The sequence below is a fragment of the Stegostoma tigrinum genome, chromosome 35 (assembly GCF_030684315.1).
Source record: "Stegostoma tigrinum isolate sSteTig4 chromosome 35, sSteTig4.hap1, whole genome shotgun sequence".
Lineage (NCBI taxonomy): Eukaryota > Metazoa > Chordata > Chondrichthyes > Orectolobiformes > Stegostomatidae > Stegostoma > Stegostoma tigrinum.
In genome coordinates, this window is record NC_081388.1 from 10,568,689 (window position 1) to 10,583,720 (window position 15,032).

Sequence of the window (15,032 nt, forward strand, 5' to 3'; positions counted from 1 at the left end):
AGGGCCACTGCTCAGGGTAGAAAGGGCAGGATGAACAATTAACATATCCCATGCGTCATTTGAAGTAGAATATCATTGAAGGCATTGGGCACGTATGTGTTCTTGACTGCTAAATCTAGATTACTCAGCAAGTTTGAGAGCTTAGAAATTTGAGTAAATAAAATTAAAAGCCCTTGTACAGAAGTTGACCAGGAGCAACTTTTTCAAAGTATATAACAATAAATTTTATGATTAAACAATGCAAAGTCATTTCTTTTGAAGGACAAGGTGGGAATTTAGCAAAGGCAGCAAATAAGAAAGACTAACACAAGCACTGACATATTTGGCCATGATTATTATTTTAAGTGAGTAGGCAATTATGAGGCAGTATTACACAGAGCAAACTCTACATCTCTGAAGGAATACAAATCCAAGTGCCACATGCAGGTCACCCCTTACCCTTTATTTCCACCCTTCCTCCCAAACTAAAAGACAGCAGTGAATGAAGCAATGGAACTCTCACAAAAAAAAGTCAAAGCTTGAAACACAGGCAACCATCACCATTACAAAATAAAAGCTCATCAACATACATGGAAACACAAAGCACTGTAGACAAAAGAGGTTCTGCAGTGCAACCATGCAAACAGCAGCACAGACAAAAAAAAGCCAAGCCAGCACCAGAGCAAATGCAAACAGCCAGAACTCGTAAAAGCAGCTCCAATCAGAAAATATAATTCAGAAACTAAATAAATTGATGCTGCCTTCAAATTTGTGCATGTTTCATATCACAAAATATTTGAGGGTTTTCTGACAGAATGCAACATTACAAGGATCAGCACATGAAGTTGGCAGGTCCACAGAGCAAGTTCTCATCAACTTCAATACTAAATATCTGATGCAAAGGCTGGCATTCAAATTTAGTCAACATTAAAGGTGGGCTTTAAATTTCCACAATCACGTCTATCCTTATGTCATTTCTGCCCAATATTGAAGGGAAACATGAATCTGTTGAAATACAAAAAATCCCTCAATAAGCTAAATAACTGATGGAACTACAATGTTGTGGCCATTACAGAAACTTGGGTAACTCAAGGACAGGAATGATTGTCGGAAATTCCGGGATTTAGGTGCTTTAAAAGAAATAGGGAGGGTGGAAAAAGAAGCAGGGGAGTTGCATTGCTAGTCAGGGCTAGTATAGCAGCTATTGAAAGGCAGTTCGAGAATAATACGTCTACAGAGTCAGTTTGAGTTGAGGTCTGGAACAAGAAAGGATCAGTCATTTTGTTAGAGTTTTTTTTTAAAAACAGACCCCCTAATAGTTGCAGAGATTGGAGGAGCAGATTGGGAGGCAGATACTGGAAAGGTGCAGAAATCACAAGGTCTAAGTCAGGGGTGACTTCAACTTTCCAATTATTAATTGGAAACATTGTGGTTGTAATAATTTAGATGGAGAGGATTTTGTCGCTTTGGTGCTTGGCAACAATCAGGGCCAAGTGTTAGACTTGTTGGTAGGAGTGGTAGCAATCATAATTCTGTTACTTTTACAATAGTCATGGAAAAGGATAGGTACATTCAGCAGGGTAAAGTTTATAACTGGGGGGAGGGTAATTACAATTCTGTCAGGCAAGAACTGGGTAACATAAAATGGGAACAGATGCTGTCAGGGAAGAGCACGACTGAAACGTGGAGATTGTTTAAGGAATGCATACTGCGCGTGCTCGATGTGTTTGTCCCTAACAGGAAGGGAAGATGCTGTCGAGTGAGGGAGCCTTAGTTCAAGCGAGGTCAAACGACTGGTTAACAGGTAGAAGGGCGCTATGTAAGGTTTAGGAAACAAGGAACGGAAGAGGCTCTAGAGGGACACAAGTTATCCACGAAGGAGCTGAAGAAAGAGCTGAGGAGAGCTATAAGGTGGCATGAGAAAACCTTAGCAGATAGGATCAAGGAAAACTCCAAGGCTTTTTGCACCTACGTAAGGAATAAGAGAATGAGCAGGGAAAGGATAGGGCCGATCAAGGATTGTAAAGGGAATTTGTGCACGCAGTCTAAAGAGACAGGAGAGGTTCTTAAGAATACTTTTCTGCGGTATTCACAACTAAGAGGGACCTAGCTCTACGGGAGGACAGTGTAAAACAGGCAGGTACGCTAGAGGAGGTGAATGTTAGTATGGAAGATGTACTAGGAATTCAGAGGAACTTGGAAGATGGATAAGTCCCCTGGGCATAATGGGATTTATCCAAGGATTCTATGGGAAGCGAGGGAAGAGATCACGGGGCCTTTGGCGATGACTTTTTCGTCCTCACTGTTCACAGGTATAGTGCCAGAAAACTGGAGAATGGAGGTGTTCAAACAAAAAACAGGGAATAGGAATAACCCTGGAAATTACAGGCCAGTTAGTCTTACTTCAGTGGTGGGCAAATTATTGGAAAGGGCTCTGACAGGTAGGATTTATGACCAGTGATAATGGGAACTGCAGATGCTGGAGAATCCGAGATAATAAAATGTGAGGCTGGATGAACATAGCAGGCCAAGCAGCATCTCAGGAGCACAAAAGCCGACATTTTGGGCCTAGACCCTTCATCAGAGAGGGGGATGGGAGTGAGGGTTCTGGAATAAATAGGGAGAGAGGGGGAGGCGGACCGAAGATGGAGAGAAAAGAAGATAGGTGGAGAGGACAGTATAGGTGGGGAGGTAGGGAGGGGATAGGTCAGTCCAGGGAAGACGGACAGGTCAAGGAGGTGGGATGAGGTTAGTAGGTAGGAGATGGAGGTGCGGCTTGGAGTGGGAGGAAGGGATGGGTGAGAGGAAGAACAGGTTAGGGAGGCAGAGACAGGTTGGACTGGTTTTGGGATGCAGTGGGTGGAGAGGAAGAGCTGGGCTGGTTGTGTGGTGCAGTGGGGGGAGGGGACGAACCGGGCAGGTTTTGCGATGCGGTGGGGGAAGGGGAGATTTTGAAGATGGTGAAGTCCACATTGATACCATTGGGCTGCAGGGTTCCCAAGCGGAATATGAGTTGCTGTTACTGCAACCTTCGGGTGGCATCATTGTGGCACTGCAGGAGGCCCATGATGGACATGTCATCTAAAGAATGGGAGGGGGAGTGGAAATGGAAATGGTTTGCAACTGGGAGGTGCAGTTGTTTATTACGAACCGAGCGGAGGTGTTCTGCAAAGCCATCTTGGGGCCTGGGATAGGGGTGAGGGAGGAGGTGTGGAGGCAAGTGTAGCTTTGCCTTTCCATATTAAGCAGAGGTTCACCTGCACATCTGCCAATGTGGTATACTGCATCCATTGTACCCGGTGTGGCTTCCTCTACATTGGGGAAACCAAGCGGAGGCTTGGGGACCGCTTTGCAGAACACCTCCGCTCGGTTCGTAATAAACAACTGCACCTCCCAGTTGCAAACCATTTCCATTTCCACTCCCCCTCCCATTCTTTAGATGACATGTCCATCGTGGGCCTCCTGCAGTGCCACAATGATGCCACCCGAAGGTTGCAGTAACAGCAACTCATATTCCGCTTGGGAACCCTGCAGCCCAATGGTATCAATGTGGACTTCACCAGCTTCAAAATCTCCCCTTCCCCCACCGCATCGCAAAACCAGCCCAGTTCGTCCCCTCCCCCCACTGCACCACACAACCAGCCCAGCTCTTCCCCTCCCCCCCACTGCACCACACAACCAGCCCAGCTCTTCCCCTCCACCCACTGCATCACAAAACCAGTCCAACCTGTCTCTGCCTCCCTAACCTGTTCTTCCTCTCACCCATCCCTTCCTCCCACCACAAGCCGCACCTCCATCTCCTACCTACCAACCTCATCCCACCTCCTTGACCTGTCCATCTTCCCTGGTCTGACCTATCCCCTCCCTACCTCCCCATCTATACTCTCCTCTCCACCTATCTTCTTTTCTCTCCATCTTCGGTCCGCCTCCCCCTCTCTATTTATTCCAGAACCCTCACTCCATCCCCCTCTCTGATGAAGGGTCTAGGCCCGAAACGTTAGCTTTTGTGCTCCTGAGACGCTGCTGGGCCTGCTGTGTTCATCCAGCCTCACATTTTATTATCTAGGATTTATGACCACTTGGATCGGCACAATTTGATTCGTGATAGTCAGCATGGATTTGTGAGGGGTAGATCACGCTTCACAAACCTTACTGAATTCTTTGAAGAGATGAGGTGACCAAACATGTGGATGAAGGTAGAGCAGTGGATGTGGTACACATGGATTTAAGTAAGGCTTTTGATAAGGTTCCCCATAGTAGGCTCGTGCTGAAACGAAGGAGGCATGGGACAGGGGGAACATGTGGCAGATTGGATTCAGGATTGTCTGATCCTTAGAAGACAAACAGTGGTAGTGGATGAAAATATCCAACATGGTGCTCAGTTATGATTGGTCTACCACAAGGATCTGTTCTGGGTTCTCTTCTATTTGTGATTTTTGTAAATGATTTGGATGTTAGAGTGGAAGGATGGATTAGAAATTCATGGACGATACGAAAGTGGGTCAGTGGGGAGAACTGTTCGAGGTTACAAAGGGACATTGATAGGATGCAGAGCTGGGCTGAGAAGCGGCAGGTGGAGTTTAACCCTTAAAAGTGTGAGGTGATTCATGTTGGAAGGAGAAACTTGAAAACAGAATACAGTGTTAACGGAAAGATTCTCGGCAGTGTGAAGGAGCAATCTTGGGGCTCATGACCACAGTTCCCTGAAAGCAGCCACCCAGATGGATAGAGCTGTTAAGAAGGCATTTGGTGTGTTAGCTTTCATTAATAGAGAGATTGAGTTCAAGAGCCGTGAAGTTATGCTCTAGCTATTCAAAAAGTTTGGTTTGGCCACATCTGGAGTATTGTGTCCAGTTCTAGTCACTTCATTACAGGAAAGATGTGGAAGCGTTAGAAAAGATGCAGAGGAGATTTACCAGGATGTTGCCTGGAATCGTGGGAAGGTCTTACGAGGAAAGGTTGAGAGCGCTTGGGGTTTTCTCTTTAGGACAATGAAGGATGACAGGTGGCTTGATAGAAGTGTACAAAGTGATCAGAGGTAATAGATAGACAGCCAGATACGTTTTCCTCAGGTGGAGGTAGCTATTACGAGGGGGCACAGTTTTAAAGTGAGTGGAGGTAGATAGAAGGGAGACATCAGAAATAGGTTCTTTATGCAGAGAGCGGTCGGAGTGTGAAATGCATTGCCGGAGTGGACCGTAGGATTAGGGTAAAAGTTCAGCACAACATCATGGTCTGAAGGCCCGTACTGTTCTATGTTCTATTAACAAATTTTTTCAAAAGCCAACACAAAGCAGGTCAAACTGACAGTCTCTGGCTGTCTACTCTACAGTAGATGGACAGTGGACTCTCCATTAAGCAAGTTAAGCTTGATTCCCAGTCTCAAATTAGAGGAATTTACATTTTGGGATGGGGGCGGTGGGGCACTTGCTGTCAAGAAAGCAGTTCCTGCTCATCACATTCAAGACAGATATATTCACAAAAAGCCAAGCCTGAACTCTGCAGCAATTGTGGAACATCTGCATAATACTGATAAAATTTACAAGGTGAAGAAAATTGACAAAGTCTGTGAACATTCTAGTAACTTAGTACAAGTAAACGAAGCATAAAAGCTTAAATGATTGTATTTTTAAAAATACAGCCTGCTTACCTCGGTGTACTGATCTTTTGAACTAAGACTGTACTTTAAATACCATGTGGTATCATCATGCATTTAAGTAATTTCTGCCTTCAAGACTTCATTCAAAAACCACAAGGTCCTTTCTTAATACATGACAAATCATTCCTCAAGTTAATTCCAGTTCTCTCAATCAGAGAACAGTACAATAACCAAGGACCCCTAATACCCAGAGAAAGAGAAATATGCATTCTCAGTTATTCCCAAATGGATTTAAAGACTTGAGGTTTGGGATCAAAAAGGCTATCTAGTTAAATCAAATGAAAAATGCATGGAAACAGTGTTTGCATAAAGCAAAGGGTAAAATCTCAAATGCACCTTGGAGAACAAAATCAAATTTTATTACTATTTATAAAATGATTACAGCTGTGTGTTGGGGCATGTTTTTATTTATTTGAAAAACCCACTGACTTTCTCAAGTGACAATCCATTTTAATTGTTCTATCATACTACTAGAAAGGGCCATTTATGCAACTGGTACACATTCCTGACAAAATCTACCATTGTGACCATATTAAATCAGAAGTTCACTATTCTCTGCCACTCACTTCAGCACCACTTGGTAGAGAGACTAAAACGTATCTGGATGTGAATTTGCTCGCTGAGCTGGAAGGTTAGTTTTCAGACTTATCATCACCATTCTAGGTAACATCATCAGCGAGCCTCCGATGAAGCTAGAATGGTGACGAAACCTCTGAAAACTAACCTTCCAGCTCAGTGAGCAAACTCACTCCCAGAAACTCAACCGGAGCTACAAATCTTCTCAAAACTCACTAATATGTACGGTGGCTGTATAACATTGGCTGATGCAGTGAACTGCTGTAATTATAATTTTGCAGATTATTTGTGTGCTTATAGTACACACTGGATTTTAAGTTATTTACTGTAGCACAAACAACTGTCAAGATGGAACAGTCAGGCCAGGCATCTACAGGTGGTTTTGGATAAAACGGGCAGCAACTGAGAAAGAAAACAGATGTTGCAAGGATATCTGATATAGTTAATAGTAATAGTTAAAATTGAAGCAGAAAAGGATCCGGGTCTAAAGACCAATTTTTCAAATCCTACACAGCCCTCTAAAGCAGTCATTACAGTCTGCAACTTAATTAAAAAATAAAACTTAATACAATAGCCGATGCAGGTAAACACAAAAGAATGTGTTGCTAGAACTTTGCAATCTGTGGGCCTGACTACCATTTCAGACTTTGGCTAAGATTTGGTACCAAAACATTCAAGGCATAGAGATGGTTCAGTGAAGAGTCCCAAGCCAGGTTCACAACATGAAATGACTCAGGTGCACAGCAACACTCACGTGAAATGGAGGCAACTGAAAGGGAAATTTATGGAGCTATACAAAGATATTCAGAAAGCTAGATAATTACTTACAGCCTGTCAGAGTAAGGGGTGTCAATTAAAATCAGGGCAGATGTCAAGAATAACTTTCAGACAGCATGCAAACACTTGGCACAGCAACCTAGAGAAATGGAGATTCAAACTTTATCTTTTTTAAAGGGGCAGTTCCATCTCTTGGACAGGCATATAGATTTCTTTTGTGAGAATAAACCTATCAATTCAGATTTTTAATTTCTATTATCTTTTAAAATTCTTTCACCGGATGTGAGCATTGCTGGCAATACCAGCAGTTGCTACTCGTCCATAATTGCCCCAAAGCGGAATGACCTGCTTGTCAGTCAATCAGCCCTATTCCATATCTGTCAATATGGAATAACATGCAGGCTCAACTGTATAAGGATGGCAGATTTCCTTCTCAAAGGGACACTAGCGAACCAAGTGGATTTTCTTTTACAATAATTGATGACACTTGCCATCAAGACTAGTTTTCAATTCCAGATTGCTTAATTAAACTTTAAATTCTGTCAGCTGCCTAGGTGAACCTAGTTTGAACTTACGGATTATTCATCCTCAAGCATTACCACTTTGTAACCATCTCAAATGTGAATTAATACGGTAATCATGATCCCATGACTACCAAACTGAAGCCTTTTTTCTGATACCAGAATTTCTATCCCTTTGAGAGGTACTCCAGCTCTCTCCATACACATTTCAATGAGCAAAGGCACCAGGATTTGGCTGTTTTGGTGGCTGAGGTAGAATGTCAACCTGAGCTCTGCCATTATAATTCAGGCTGGAGAGGAAACTGATCCACTTGGAAATTGTTCTGTTCTTTAAGAGTAGCGTGTCATGAGCTGGCATATGTCAATTCAGAGCTGTTTGTGAGTTAATGGCAAATTTCTATCGCTTACAATTCCTTTCCTTAGGAAGACTGTTCAATGGCACTGTTGTACACTTGGAAGTTTATATCAGAATCGAAAGCAAAACTAAGAGCTTAAATATAATGTTAATCACATTAAATACCAGACAGCTTGAGTGTGCTCTAATGGACATGAGGTTGGTTATGATGGCTTCTGTTCAAATTTTATGTAAAACAGAAAGTAAGATGGATGTTCTATTCAGCGCACTCCAGATACTCAAAGGATATCAAATTTCAGACTGAAAGCTACCCTGGCACCAAAATTTATAAAAATTAACTTATTCCGAGATCTGAGCTAGTCGAAAGACCCTCTGCAGAGTTATGCTCTCTAGGAACAAAAACAAAGCTGATGGAAAAGCTAGCAAGTTTGGCAGCATCTGAGGAGGAAGAAACAGAGTTAACGTTTTGGGTCTGGTGACCCTTCATCAGAAATCCACTTGGTTCACTAATGTGCCTTTGGGAAGGAAATCTGCCAACCTTACATAGTTCAGCCTAAAGATTACTCCATATTGACAGGGCTGATTGACTGTTAATAGCCCTTGGAAATCGTCAAGCAAGCCATTCAGTTTTGGGGCAATTAGAGAATAGTAGCAAATACTGGTACTGCCAGCAATGCTCATATCTGGTGAAAGAATTTTAAAAGCATGCAGGCTTGAAAAATGTGAATTGATGGACTTATTCCCGCGAAACAAATCTAAATTCCTATTCAAGAGCTGGAACTGTCCCTTAAAATAAAATACGGTTTGAATCTCCATTTCTCTGGATTGCTGTTCTAAGTGTTTGCTCTCTGTCTGAAAGTTATTCTTGACATCTGCCCTCATTTTAATTGACACCCCTTACTCTGGCAAGCTTTAAGTAATTCTCTAGTTTTCTCTTTATCTAGCTTTTTGTATATCTTCATATAGCTCCATAAATGTCCCTTTAGTTGCCTCCATTTCACGTGAGCGTTGCTGTGCACCCGAGTCATTTCATGTCGTGAACCTAGCTTGGGACTCCCTTCCCTGAACCATCTCTATGCCTTGAATGTTCTGAGGAAGGATCACCAGAACTGAAACATTTACTCTGATCTTTTTCTTCACAGATGCAACATCACAGTTCTTTCGCTTTTTATTACACTCCTTAGGACTCTCCTCATTTCTAGCAGAAATGCTGCTGATGGACAGATAAGAAGGTTATACATCACAACCAAACTACAAAATCATGCACAAAGGAATGAAAATCTTTGCAGTGTTTGCACTACATCTAGGAGTTGAGGATGCAGGTCAAAACTAAGATTTTTGTGCAACAGGTTTCAAGGTCCGAGGTCATTTCAACTTGGGAGAAAATTGATATCAAGTAGTCTTATGAAGTTCTATCAAAAAGTGCTGTAGCTTTGTATGCAAGGTCTTTCTGTCTGATCTATTTTTAAGAGAAAGCCTTAACATTCTAATAATCTTAACCTGTTGAGAGGATATGTCCTTAACTTTGGGACCCAGGTACACCAAGGCCAAGGTGACAAAATCACTAAAATAATGCAGACATCTATTTTCGTTCTGGAAAAATCTAGCCCAAGTGTTCACAGTAAAATACCAGCAAGGTAGAACATCACCAGGAAAGCGAAAAAGGAAAATCAGTCATTTATTCTGTTTTAAAAGCCTTCAGATTTGATAGAGGTTTAATAGCTTTCATATTCTGGGAAAGAAGCAGCCACATCTGTGTGACTAATCATTACTTTAACTGTGAGAATGAAGTTTCTTGCAGGCACTTCTACTCATCCACATGTAAAAGTATAACCAAGTTCTATCTCTACCCTTCAATAGAAGACAAAAACTGAATGCCTCCCTCCCAAAAACTGAGCAAATAATATGCATGGTAAATGAATTTATTGGATGACTCAAATAAACTTAGTTTAGCCACGTCAATTCATTGTTAATGGTGCTCATTTGTTTTTAAATATTAGAATATACAAATATAATCACCTTTAAGGCCAATAGGTGACCACAACTTACTGAGGTTTAAAGGTGTGTTGTCATCTTGTGGGGTCCAAAACAGCTTCTTCGACATCAGCTCCCCTGATGTCTGAGGAGTATCCATTAACGATCTCCCTGTTTTTCCAGGCTCTGGAGATTTACTGGACACTGGCTTTGGTAAAATGGGATGCACTTTCTTGAGTGTCGATGATCCTGTCTGAGACTGGCCCTTCAGTGGACTGGTAATGGTCAACTTTGGCGATTTAGCTGCATGCGCCGTTTCTCCTTGGCACTCCTCTCCAAGTGGCTTGCCAGGAGTTTCTTGTTTTAGAGCAGACATGTCCTTTGGTGAACAGCTCTGCGGTTTATCAGTAGCCAAAGTGGAGGGTAAAACACTAGGTATCCCTTTTCTTTTCATCAGTTCGTACAATGTACCAATTGGGGCGCCACTGCTTTCTGAGTCTGGCACTCCAAACTGCCTCAGGTGGAAGCGTGCATGACTTGACAATCCTTTACGGGTCTCAAAGCAGGTGCCGCATAACTGACAGGAATTCAGCACTAAAGCAAAAAAAAACCAAAGTCAATCTTGACATTAGGCATTTTGATAATCCTTACACACTCCCAACAAAGTACTGTGCTTGTTGAACCATGTACCTGAAAAACCAAATTTGGTGAGTAAAAACATACACTGCCTATTCTGACTTGATGCACAGAGTGGAACAATATCAGGTTATATTTTCCCAATACTGTGTGTCTACAAGCCTGCAAGTACTGCACCAGTTTTGAAAGTCTTAAATTATTTCGTTTCATCTGAAAATCCAAGACTTCTTTGTTACAATAGCTTTATATTGTACCTCCTCAGTTTCATTTCTATACTCAGGTTCCTTGGTGCTTTCAAGAGGATGGTGCAAGAAACTGCAAAGTAAATGAACCCAGGTCACTAGGGTGTTCATCCTCTAGCTGCTTTCAGAGAAATACTGAAGTAGTGAAAAGCAAATCTCAGCTGCCTAAGCTTGTTTATGAGGGGGAAATGTAGTCCCATATATCTGTCTGTCTGTCTTTGGGTCAGATACAGGGAGACACAATGAGCTAATAAATAATATCAGGACAAAACCATAAATCATCAATTCAGTATGTGGAACTGGAGGAACACAGCAGGCCAGGCAGCTTCAGAGTACAGGAAGATTGACACCAGGTCAGGACCCCTATCTGGCCTGCTGTGTTCCTCCAGCTCCACACTGTGTTGCCTCTGACTCCAGTATCTGCAGTTCTTGCCATCTCTGGTCATCAGCTCACTGACGGGATTAAAACAGTTCTACAGCAGCACAAGTCACATTACTAATAACTCAAATGTTTGGAATAATGTAGTCAGTGAACACAGAACACATTCTCTATTCATCTGCCTCCCCGCCTATAAAATGTGAATGATACTTTGCTTCTTAATCTAGCCTCACATTACACTACTCCTGTCTAGACAGTGACTGTTCATGGCACCAAAACAGATTGGATTTCTCATAAGGAGTAGTCCAGGAGTACAACGTGACATCTGAAAGACAAATAATACATTATGTCTACTTGATCACCACCACCATCACTACCAGCACCAAGTGCCCATTTGTTACCACGAGACAATATGCAAGCTATAAAGGTAATTTTCAATTCAAGCTTGAACTATCCGAATAAAATTTTCACTACATTCAGCCATATAGCTCAGAATTAGTTCTTAAAGTAGTTCAACTGTAAAGAACAAGCTCTGCCTGTTTAGCATAAGAACACTACTCGACACAAGGCAGAATGCTCAACAGTTCATTTTTGTGCGCAAGACCAAAACTGCTCAGTAGCATTTTCCGAGAAAGGAGTTTTAAAGGCTTTTAGTGCATGCTTTTGTCAACGTCTAAACAAATCAATAAAGATGCTCAAATATGAACCACTCAGTGACTAGCATCACATCTAACATTCAAAGGTAAAACCAGCACAATTCAGATTCAGAATAAGGATTTGCTGCAGTTACCCGATATGCTTTAGATCTGATCACAGAGAAAAAACCTCTTCCCAATCAAGCGTGACACTTTATCTTCTGATCATCCTCCTGCTCCAACTGAGATTAAGCATACATCATATTAGAAGATTGATCTCTCTAGCAGATCTGTGTCTACTAAACTGAAGCTATGCCAAATGTATGACAGGATGAAGGAGGGGATTAATTTCATAGCAGGTGACTAGATCAATTAGAATAAGGGTTCCAAACAGAAGTGTGAGTCATTAATCTTTTGCTTTTGCCAGTTTGGAAGAAAGGGAAAACATTAAAATTTAGAAAGGGATTGCAAGCTGGATGGGTTTTGATCCTGTCTAGCCATCGCTGGTACACTATAATTGCGAGCACTGAGAACGTATTACAAATCAGAGTGCAGTAACTGTCAACGTCATCCAGATAAAAAATCATGAGATGCAAAGATGATATGACTCCAAACACAAAATCTTGTCAAGCCTCTCTCCTGGTTGATAATTCAACGTTTCTGGGGGAAGTCAAGTAGAAACTTGGCCAAAACTGGAGAAGCCTCCACAAAAGAAAAATAGCTTGAAATACAGACATAAAATGTCAAAAAGGAGAGCATAAATATAACACATTTACAGTAACGTAATGATTCAGAGGTTCAGCTTTCGGTCAAGGACCAAGACAATCAACATACTAAACACAATAAAAATTGAATGTGGGGTAGTAGCTTTTGGAATTGCATCCTCAATACAAATTGAAGCACTATATTTTTCCTTTAAAAGAGCAAACATCATGCAGAAAGCTTAAGCACCACTACCACCCTGGCTCCACCAGACGGAGGACTATTGCCTTCTCTGATGTTCTACTAATCAGCATTACTTTTAACTTACATTTGTTAGACTGCAGTGAATCCTCTCCTTGGGTCACCAAGGCAATTTTAGGAAGAGGCGGTTTGGAAAGCACTGAAGTTGTTTGAGAGTTTGTATCTGGCGATCCTGACAATCCATTTTTCTCCTGGATTTCAGATTCTGTAGAACTACGTCCAGATGGCAAATCTAGCGCCAGAGAGGTCATTTCATCGTCATCAGGATCAATTATCACCACTGCAAAAAACATTGAACAGAAAATGACTTACGCAGTTAAGATACCCAAATTCTTTTCTTCCAAGTTCGTTGTCCAAAAAGTTAAAACTAACGATGCTCAAAGTGACGATACAGATGATAGAATCTCCCATTTTCAAGCCACTGGATTTCACCAGTTACGTAATGGTCATATAAATAGAGAGTCATTATTCAACAACCCAGACAAGAGACCACATTTCAGAAAGCCCCAACGACAAGGATCACTGGGCTATCTTGATACTGAGTGCAACAGCAAGGCATGGTCAGCTCTTTGTGAAACCCCTAGGATTGTAACTTCCAAAGAAACAATTTAAAAGCATTTTATGAAGAGACCCACAGTTGATTTTACTCCATGTCCCCCTTTCTCCTCATGGCTATAAAGACTAATGGCAGCATCCCTGGAGCAAGCACAAAATAATCAACTAGCCCAGTATAGTTCAGACATCGAATCAGAGATCTGTTGGTTTATGAGGCTTAATGTTACCTAGGAGGATGTCTTATTGACTGGGATAAAGGGAGAATTACAGAGTTGTTAAACTTAATTCAAAAAAAGCTTTCTGACTCAGTACTGCACACTTTTAAAAGGCCTGAAGACTCTACATATTACACAATGTGCCACAATTTGATTTGTGAAAGTGACAGTTATCACTACAATTCTAGTTTTGCAACAGACACAGTTGTAGGTTTTCACTGAATAATTGTTTTATTAGTGTCTTCATCTCTGCCACTGTTTCAACTTTAACATTTGTTTCTTTCAAAATTTATATCATTTAAGACTACCAATTGGATATAAAATATGACTTGAGATAGCAGACAAAAGGTTGTGGTGTAGGGCTCTTTTGAGGACTGAAGGCCTGTGACCAGTCGTGTGCCACAAAGATCGCTGCTGGGTGCACTGTTGCTTGTCACTCATAAATGACTTGGATATAAATATAGGAGGTACACTTGCCTTCGTTGGTCATAACATTGAGAATAGGAGTTGGGATGTCATGTTGTGGCTGTTCAGGACACTGGCACGGCACTTTTTGGTTACTGCATACAATTCTGGTCGCCCTTCACTAGAAAGGAATTTGTTAAACTTGAGAGTGCAGAAAAGATTTACAAGGATGTTTCTGGGATTGGAAGGTTGGAGCTATTGGGAAAGGTTGAATAGGCTAGGGATTTTGTTCCCCCTCAAGGAGGCTGAGTGGTGACTGTATAGAGGTGTATAAACATCATGAGGAGCATGGATAGGGTGAATAGCCAAGGTCTTTTTCCTAGGGTGGGGAGTCCAAAACATAGGTTTAAGGTGCAAGGGCAAAGATTTTACAAAGGGCACAGGGGGTAACCATTTCATGAGAAACTGTGGGTATAGCATGGAGCTGGAGGAACACAGCAGGTCAGGCAGCAGCAGAGCAGACTTTTCGGGCCTGGACCCTTCACCAGTCCTGCTCCAAACTTCTTTTGACTCTGACTCAAGTATCTGCAGTTTTTACTATCTCACACAGGGAATGGTCTTTGTAGGAATGAACTGTCAGAAGAAGTGGCAGAGGTATATAAATTACAACATTTAAAAGGCATTTGGAGGGGTAAAATGATAGGAAGGGTTTAAGAGGGATATGGGTCAAATGATGGCACATGAAACTAGGCCAGATTGGGATTTTCTGTGCTCCTAAGATACTGCTTCACCTGCTGTGTTCATCCAGCTCCACATTTTGTTATCATAGTTGAACTATAGGATCTGTTTGTGTGTAATGCGACTCTGATATTCTACTAAGAGGAGTCCTTTAAGATGGCGACGAGGATTCCTACCCACCGCGCCCCCCCCTGCCCCCGCAAGAGGGTCATTAGTGTGGAATTCTCTTCCCCAGGAAACAGTTGCGACTGAGTCACTGAATTTATTTAATACCAAGTTGGATTTCTGATATAGAAGGTTATCAAGGTTGTCAAAGGCGGGCAAGAACATGGAGACCACAACCATACCAACCACAATCTTATCAAATAATGGATCTGGGCTGGAGGGTCAAATGGCCTAATTCTGCTCCTACCACCTATGTTC

At 41.9% G+C, this 15,032-nt stretch overlaps 1 protein-coding gene across 8 annotated transcripts in view; it reads right to left on the reverse strand.

Annotated features, from left to right (window-relative positions):
* The window catches only part of LOC125447520 (protein Wiz-like), a 174,048-nt gene that overhangs the window by 47,130 nt on the left and 111,886 nt on the right, over window positions 1–15,032 (reverse strand). For 7 of the 8 annotated variants that reach the window (XM_059639878.1, XM_048521967.2, XM_059639879.1 and 4 more), the window contains 2 exons: window positions 12,764–12,976; window positions 9,887–10,435 (listed from right to left, as the gene is read on the reverse strand). In XM_059639878.1, coding sequence (XP_059495861.1) covers window positions 9,887–10,435; window positions 12,764–12,976 — 762 coding nt within the window. The remainder of the gene's footprint in view (window positions 1–9,886; window positions 10,436–12,763; window positions 12,977–15,032) is intronic. The other variant, XM_048521968.2, reaches the window with a different exon arrangement.